The sequence below is a fragment of the Lytechinus pictus genome, chromosome 5 (genome assembly GCF_037042905.1).
Source record: "Lytechinus pictus isolate F3 Inbred chromosome 5, Lp3.0, whole genome shotgun sequence".
NCBI classification, from domain to species: Eukaryota; Metazoa; Echinodermata; class Echinoidea; order Temnopleuroida; family Toxopneustidae; genus Lytechinus; species Lytechinus pictus.
In genome coordinates this window covers 19,633,449-19,642,719 of record NC_087249.1, presented here as the reverse complement: position 1 = coordinate 19,642,719, position 9,271 = coordinate 19,633,449, and the positions used below count along the sequence as shown (strand labels likewise).

Here is a 9,271-nt window from a genome sequence, read left to right as displayed (position 1 = left end):
CAAGCGATGACTTGAAAAACAACACATTTATCTTTTTTCACAAGAAAAGGTTGATATACATGTACCTGTGCTCTATAAATCATAACCTTAATTGGTCGAAGGGGATTACATATATTCTTTGGATTGACAGTGGCAGATCCAAGTAGGGGTACAAGCAACGCACCTAGTATATTTTTGAGATTCACCCATTGAACAAATATAGTAATATACATGTAGCTTATCTTAGAAAATTATCATCCGAGCCCCCTCTATTTGAAAAAAATGTGCTATTTGTACCTAGTCTACTTCAAAATCCAGGGGGTGTTTCACAGGTGTGACTCAAAGTCAAACTTAAATTCCATTTTGTAAAGTATAAAACACATCATCACATTGGTGATATATGTGAATGGGGACATGGTGCTTTTATTATCATGTGTGCATCGGGACGTAAAGTTGCACTTGACGCTGTGAAACACCAAGTACATTCTTCCTTGTATATCAAGTATATCAATTTCCTTGGAAAGTCCTTCCTACCTGGGATGTAGCTTTGAAATTCCTGTAAACTCTTAAATGGATAATACCATTTTACCAAGACACATATCCTCCCCCCCGCCCCCTCCCCGAAGACCCCGTCCTGCTACTTTCCCTTAACTAAAATTAAAAGAACTTACATCCTTAAGTCTTGCAATTTCTTTGTTGTCTGCATTCTTTGATGCATCATTGGTAATGAGCTTCACACGGGATGCATACCTGTTCAAAAATAAAAACATGAGTTATATACATGTTTAATCATAACTTGCTTCAACTCATTCAATGAATATTTTTAGGTCACATTTGATCATATTTCATTCTTGAAATTGGCAACAGTAGTATTTTTCTTTCATAATGCCATCTTTCCGATCAGAATTCATGTATCAATTCCTAGAGGTTGATAAGATTGACATTCAGACTTTTTCTTCTGCTATTTTTGTGTATTTTAGATGCTCTGCTTCAAAAGATTTTTGGCCAAAGCATAAAATGACCATTGATCAATTCAAAAGCTTTCTTATCAATTGCAAGTTACAAACTGCTGTTTTCAATGAATAAAATTATTTATTTTGATTGTCTGAGCATATTTGTCTGAGAACTGTAGCATTATTGTGTTCTTAATACATCCCTGGTTCAAAACAAGTTCTACATGTACTCACGTGAGAGATATGACGGTTTCCTCTGCATTGTAATCTGCGGGTGAGATGTTGACGAACATGAGCGTCTTGGCGTTGCCACCGAGGGAGTCTTGCATGAGCATAGTGAGTTTGTTGTTTCTGTACGGGATGAAGGACTGCTCGCTGGACAACGCTGAGATCACATCAGCCAAAGCACTCAAAGATTTGTTGATCGAGTTAGCTTCCTGTGTCAAGATCAAGGACATGTATTGCATTAATAAAAAGGCGCTGATGTTCCGAACAGGGGACATGTAGTAGCAGTACATGCGTATTCCCTCTCTAAGCACAGATAATTCAATGGCAAAAACTATGCAAGTTATCAATATCAATAATATAAACTTAAAGGCAAATCCCAGCAAATTATCGATAATGAAAACAGCGAATTTAATGAAAAATACCCCCCACAAAAAAAAAAATCATGGCAGACCTACATGTATGCAAAAAGTTGACACTATATAGCAAAGGAAAATTTCATAAATCTGCCAATTTCATATACCAGTATTTTTCCAGAAAAAGTGTTATTTAACTTTGTCATGCTACGTCTGAACAAAACTTGAATTATCTCTCACACATATTTTGTAAACCCCCCTCCCCCTCCCAAAAAACTAAAATAAAAAAATAAACATTATGATTAAGATGCACTTACAGAGAGATAATCAACATACCTTCAGTTGTTCTGCAGTGGCCCCAGTCTTTGCTGAACGCTCACTTCCAGCTAAATCGACCAGGGTGAGCTTGCCTTTCACTACTGCTCCAGTCCCGAGATTAGTACTCTCAATAATGACCCCAATCACAAGATGAGAACGAGAACTTTCAGCATTCATCTCTGTCGATGACAAAAAATGATAGGAGGAAAGTTACATTTACTTGTCAATTAGCCTTAAAAAATTTGAATGTCGGTTATAGAGTGCATTAAAAAAAAGAAACCTGACTGTAGAGTTAGATATCACAACATTGTATAAGTTTCGATAATAAAGTAAACATTAATAGTAAGATTGGAACCCCTTCTTTCATTTGAGACCAAATACTGAATTGTTTATTGCAGTTAAAACAATAAATAATCAGGCATGTGACAGAAATTTAACAAAGAAAACAAATATCCTAATGAGCTACTATATTACTTTCTTATGCATGGTCATTTCATCTTTAACAAATCTCTATTAATTTTTCTGCTTAACTTACTTTTGACATTGAATTTTCAAACTCTTCTTGCTCATCTATGCATAAAATATTAAGATCATATTTGATATCAAAATGAAGAAGAAAAGCTGAATTTTATGAAGAAAGTAAGACCACAAAATTTGGCTATGTTGGAAAAAAAACCCGGGAATCCCGGGTTTCCTTTTCCGTGGGATGCACTGAATAATGATAATAATAATAATAACATATCATTTACACAAGGTAGTTACGTCAGCTCTTATCTACAAGTACTGTTCTCCCATGTTATTATTGCCCATCTCCATTCTGAATTCTGAGCACCAGGTTAGAAGGCACAGGCTCCTATATTAAAAGTCTTGGGTATGACTGACTTGGTCAGCGATCAAACACCAAAATGAGGCAGTGCTCAAACCACTGGGCCAACATGCTTGGTTATCTTTCACATTTTACGTAGCCCCCCCCCCCCCAAAAAAAAAAAAAGTAGGTCACGCACACGGTGGCCTTCAGACTTTCACAAACTGTGACAGGAACAACAACAAAACATTATGAAGCGGCATTAAGTGGAGAAACGGAGTACAACAGGGGGTGCATGCTCAAATCCTATTTAATGCTGAAACACTTCATTTTCAAAGGTGCCACAAGTACATGTACATGTAAATACTCACAAAGATCAGTTATTGATTGATGACATGTCTGCCCATTATAGGTGTAGTTCATTTATATTCAATATTTGCACAAATTATGATTAATCTAGTCTGGCCAGGCTGAAGGTGGGGCATTTCAGGAAGCAGCCGGTCAGTGATGTTCATTGACAAACTCATTGCAAGGATTTCAGTAGCTTTTAACATTTGTCATAGAAAAATGAAAGTAATCACATTCCATTGTTAAAGCAATGAATGCAGCAAAGAATATCTCTAAATGCTTTACAGATGTGCTAGTATCCGTCATTAAACTCTGACTTGCCCTCACACAATGTATGCACATTCACTACTCCCTGGGGAGCAAATTAGCAAGAGTTACACTCTTAATTGCTAGGCATACTACAATGACTTTTGCATCCCACAGGGTACTGACAAAATACCTCAATTGTGTTTAATACCTGTAGTGAAATCCCCACACATTCAAGCTAAATGTGAATGGTTTTGAACTCGCTTGTCAGAGCAACAACCTACAGCAACCTACAAGACATACTCCTTCAATCGCTTTACCTCTGGTAAATTTGAAAGAATTTGAACTCACTTGTCGAAGCGACGTGCCTGTTGGCTGAACCCTCTTCAAAGAGACCATAGAGCTCCTTGGAGTTCCCGGCCTCTTGGATCACAGAGCCATTGATGTACACCATACCCTTCTTGTCCTTCTTGATGTCCAACTTGGGAGGCTGTAGATAAGCGAAAAAATGGGACTGATAATTGGACTAATAATTCAATACAAGTCAATTTTATTGTACATGGTTTGGTCATTCATTTAGCCAACGTTCTACTAACACATCCTACACGCTATTTGAATATCAGTATTGCCAGCGTTCTAGCTGAAGACTTCTTAGTGGCGGTCACAATATAACAGCAATACAGAGGTTTTTTAGGCCAAAATATAGGTCTTAAAGCCGAAAGTAATGAACATTGAACATCACGAAATAACTATCTGCCATTGGAAATTATGTAAATAAAATAATACTAAAAACGGATATCAAAATAAGTACAATTTGTGGTGGTCAGAAATCTTACATGTGCTGGTTGGGCCCAATCACCACCATAACACTGAATATTACGCAAAAGCTACTATATAAATTAAGTTAATAAACCAATTAACTTTTTTTAATGGTTTTGATAAACATGTAATGTGATGTGAAAGGAAATGACTTGGGGTCAAGTTATTATTAGCGATAGATGTTTGCAAATCCATTACATGAACTTCACTTCTCATCAATCAGGCATTTATTTGATTTCATGACATTGTTTGACTTTCCAACACTAAATGGGTTGAATTGTTTACTCACATCTCCTTTTGTTTTATTGTAGAGATCAATCAACTTGTCGTTGTACAACTCCAGCATATAGGTGTAGACACGGAATGAAAATTTTGATCTGTAAATAGACAAAATCATCATTTCAGAACAAAGTAGAATAGAAATGTAGGTCAGAATTTTTTAGGCGGTGCCATTTCATAATGCATAAGGCTGATAAAAAAGTTTTAAAAAAAATCATATCCTGGGGGTATATTCCTTTTCTTCTTTGTATGTCTGTCTGAAGGTTTGTTTGTCTGTTGCTTTTTTTCTCTCTCTCTCACTCACTCACTCACTCAAACATATCCTCTAAATGTAGCTGCCCATCTGCTGACACGACATACATGTACGCTCCCTCGACATTTGCTCCTGTCTTAATATCTCAGAGGGCATAGGGTCGAAGTTAAGATTGCAATAGAGTTTTTGGTTCAGAATAATGTAAAGATAAGGATAAGGTTTTATTTAGTTTTGGAGGTTGAGTTTTATGTTTGGCTTAACATGCAGACTTTCCATCAGAGCAATTGCTGCCGAGGCAAATGTCATGGAATCCCCCCCATCTTCCCTCTGCATCTCTCTCTCCATCCCTCACATATCATTCCCTTTCTCTGATAACTGCCAGTTGAAATGTTCATGAGACACACCCAAAAGCTCAGAGGAATAAGAATACTATACGCTATAAGTACGAAATTTGGATGATCCTTTTGATTACATTTAAGGTTTCTTGGCAAACCACTTACTTGTTTTCTTCAATAAGCTCATAGATTTTCTTGAAGGCTCTTGGAGCTATACCAGGGAACTTCTGTTCTTTGTCTCCGATCATAGTAAAGGTCTTTCCTGAGCCGGTTTGACCATAGGCAAAGATACAAACGTTGTAGCCATCCACCGCTGATTGGATCAAGCGCTGTGGAAATGAAAGGACGAGAGCAGCATATATAGTTATGCAGAGTGCAGATAATATGAAGACCAATTGTCATCATTATCAATCTTCACTGTATTCATCATCATCTTAACAATAATCCTCATCTCTATTACCAATCTCATGAACATTAATCTCGTTCTCATCACCGTCATTCTCCTTCATGACTACAACCACAATTATTATCTATCATTATCATCATTAACAACACCAGTGTCAAGATCATCACAATCATTTTTCACTTTCTGGCCTTTATTGCCACCATCATCACCATCACATCGCCATCGTCACCATCACCGTTATTATGGTCATCTTCATCATTATCAACTTCATCCTTCTCCCCCTCCTCCATCACCAATACCACAATCATTACTCTCCTCACCTCCTCCTTCAACTTACATCAGTATCCTCAAAGATATCCGCTTGCGTGTTCTCTGGCATGAAAATGTGATCAAACTGGAACTCCTTGTTGCCTCTTGATGATGCAATATCAATCGTGTATTCATCGGGAGCTTTGATGATGGAATAATTGCCCTACAAAAGACATTATATAGAACAACAGTTACAACTGAGAGTTGAGGTAAAAGACATGTGCTCTTCTGTTGCTATGGATCAATTCATTTGAACACCCAGCTCAAAGCCTGCAATAATTTGCGAGGCAATAATCATGATAATAATAATATCTTCACCCAGAGTAGCAACTTCAGTAATAAAAACTACAGCGGGCCCTGCATAAATGTAAAATGTTATTATTACCCCTCTCCAATATAAATGCTTAGCACCTAGCAAAACACCATGTTTATAAGAGTTTGGTTATATGACTTGGATGGAGATTAAATCCACGACTTCATGTTCATGAGGCAGGCACTCTATCACTAAATTCACAATTTTGAATTTTTCTGATCTTTAGTAGACAATAATGGAGACCTATAATGAAGAATAATTCCAAATACATACACACTACACAGGGTAGGAAATAATTTTCATTTTTAGAAGCTATCTTTTCTCAACATTGGGGCGATTGCAGAATTTTGGGGGCTATTTTTTCATTTTAAGGGCTACTTTTCAGGGACATCAATTAATTATGCAGTAGACCTTAAAGGCATATGCTAACGTTGTAGACATGTAATTTAAAAAATATCAAAGGAGAGATGAAATATGTACATGAATGCCTTTCTGTCAACCTAAAAACTCTATAAAAAAAAAATCGAAAGAAATCCTTTCGATATACGTTATAATAGATGGTTTTGTGTAATTTCTATCGTGCCGATAATAATAGAACACATAAGTGTATGGATGAAATTAAGATGGTATTTCCGGTCACTTTATATTTCACTTTTTTGAAGCACTTAATAATGATTTTCAGACGCGATTTTTTCTGGGCTTCATTTTGGTAACATATCACAGGTGCAGGTGACAAGTGGGACCTCGCAGCTCAGATTTTTTAAAAGTCAAATCAATGTTAGCAAATACCTTTAACAGGCAAATATCATTCTGCCATAGTCTTGAATATCATTTGTGACAGATCTTGGGGCAACTCTAGAAAGAATGGTCGACCCAAAGCACATATTTTGGGGGGAGTTTTAGGGGCTATTTGAGCTCTCATGAGGGCGAAATCCTACGCTGACACTACACCATCACCACAGTCCAACAATTTTATATTGGGTTCCACTTTGTTCATTAACAGTAGCTTGGTATCTTGCTCATGAGACGGAATGACTGATATATTCCATTTGTGTTCAATGACATGTTTGCAACTCTCCCCTCAGAGGTCTTGGACATATGCACCACGCTGTACCACTGCATACTGTTGTACACTGGGGTACCACATTGTGAAGTGCTATCTTGCGTTCACCTGAAGTACAACCGCATAACGCTTAACAATCATGGTCACATCCAAGCAAACACTTGTATTTTGCATGGACACATGGTCAGCCATGTGACAACAATAGCATAATAGCATTTTGAACATAATGATAGTAAAATAAAAAAAATTGAAGCAAACATTGAATTACTTTTCATATTTTGGGGATGCCAGGGTACTGTGCTATTAAACTAAAACAAGTGGAATGCCTCTGGCCGTCTCACCTGCATCACGCGATTCAATATAGCAGCAGTGCTGATTTTGAAAACTACTATAACTCGCACAAGATGTTCAGTGATACTTGGTTACTCTTATTTCCACGTTTTATGAACTAGACCAATACACTTATAGAGATATGATGGCAATTCAACAAATACCCCCAACGTGGCCAAAGTTCTTTGACCTTACATGACCTTTGACCTTGATCATGTGACCTGAAACTCGCACAGGATGTTCAGTGATACTTGATTACTCTTATGTCTAAGTTTTATGAACTAGACCAACACACTTTCAAATTTATGGCTGTAATTCAACAAATACCCCAATTTGGCCAAAGTTCATTGACCCTAAATGACCTTTGACCTTGATCATGTGACCTGAAACTTGCACAGGATGTTCAGTAATACTTGATTACTATTATGTCCAAGTTTCATGAATCAGATCCATAAACTTTAAAAGTTATGATGGTAATTCAACAGATACCCCCAATTCGGCCAAAGTTCATTGACCCTAAATGACCTTTGACCTTGGTCATGTGACGTGAAACTCATGCAGGATGTTCAGTAATACTTGATTAACCTTATGTATAAGTTTCATGAACTAGGTCCATATATTTTCTAAGTTATGATGACATTTCAAAAACTCAACCTTAGGTTAAGATTTTGATGTTGATTCCCACAACATGGTATAAGTTCATTGACCCTAAATGACCTTTGACCTTGGTCATGTGACATGAAACTCAGGCAGGATGTTTAGTAATACTTGATTAACCTTATGGCCAAGTTTCATGAACTAGGTCCATATACTTTCTAAGTTATGCTGTCATTTCAAAAACTTAACCTCAGGTTAAGATTTGGTGTTGACGCCGCCGCCGCCGTCGAAAAAGCGGCGCCTACATGTATAGTCTCACTCTGCTATGCAGGTGAGACAAAAACTAATAAATGAACAAAATTACAGATTTTCATCAGGTACCCCATGGTAAAAAAAAATACATCATATTACTAGCGATCATATCATTAGCATCTTATTTGTGATCGTTAATTCCTTGTCTTGTTCTACAACTATGAATAAATATGAAATTTTCTTACCCTTTCTTTCTCTGAACCACTGAGGGGTCTTGCTCTGCAGTAAACACGAATCTTGCCTTTCATATCCTCGACCATGTTGTAGTACTTCTTCCTCAACACCTAGTATGGATATTGTGTAAAAGGCACAAGTTTCAGGCTAGTAAATCATACATGTATTTTTTCAATTAATTGGTTGAGATATAAACGGGTAAATACTGAGGTTAACATCCTTTTTTATTTGTAATGAAAAAAAAATCAAAACAAAAATGTTTTCAGATGGCTTAACATTTCTGGCATCGATTAAAACTCAATGTGTCATTTTTTTCTTAAAAATCAATTCCAGCTCTAGTGAATTCATGAGTTTCATTTTTCCAAGGAAAAAACACCAAAAGTTTATGGCTAATCGACTATATAGAAATCATGAGTGAAATATCAAATGCTGAAATGAATGTTGGCAGTTTATGTTCTGTACATGTCAATAAAAAACACAGAATGTGATGCTTAGAATACCAAAGAATACAGAATTGGCATTTTAGAAAACAGTCTCTTTTCCAAAGCATCAACATTAGAATACTAACCCTCTCACTATTGTAGTTTTCATTGGCAGCCTTCAGCTCCTTCTGTAGTTCCTTATTCTCCTTCTCAAGCGTGGTACATTTCTCTTTGAGTTCTAATGCCTCCTCCGCAGCCACGCCCAAAGATGCTATCTGAGCTGTAAGTTTGGCAACCTCATCCTTCAACGAGTCTCTATCCTGTAAGAGTGAAACAAAGTTAATTTGAGAGGGTGAGCTCGTTGAGATGTTTAGTACTTCTCCTATCTTTCATAAACTTCAATAAATTAGATGTACTTTCCTCTTAAGG

At 36.8% G+C, this 9,271-nt stretch overlaps 1 protein-coding gene across 1 annotated transcript in view; it reads right to left on the bottom strand.

Annotated features, from left to right (window-relative positions):
• The window catches only part of LOC129262314 (myosin-11-like), a 33,239-nt gene that overhangs the window by 3,247 nt on the left and 20,721 nt on the right, over window positions 1–9,271 (bottom strand). The window contains exons 23-31 of the mRNA XM_054900418.2: window positions 8,989–9,162; window positions 8,432–8,530; window positions 5,660–5,794; window positions 5,082–5,245; window positions 4,339–4,426; window positions 3,582–3,720; window positions 1,850–2,010; window positions 1,167–1,369; window positions 651–729 (exon numbers count right to left, since the gene is read on the bottom strand). Of these exons, the coding sequence (XP_054756393.2) occupies window positions 651–729; window positions 1,167–1,369; window positions 1,850–2,010; window positions 3,582–3,720; window positions 4,339–4,426; window positions 5,082–5,245; window positions 5,660–5,794; window positions 8,432–8,530; window positions 8,989–9,162 (1,242 nt within the window). The remainder of the gene's footprint in view (window positions 1–650; window positions 730–1,166; window positions 1,370–1,849; window positions 2,011–3,581; window positions 3,721–4,338; window positions 4,427–5,081; window positions 5,246–5,659; window positions 5,795–8,431; window positions 8,531–8,988; window positions 9,163–9,271) is intronic.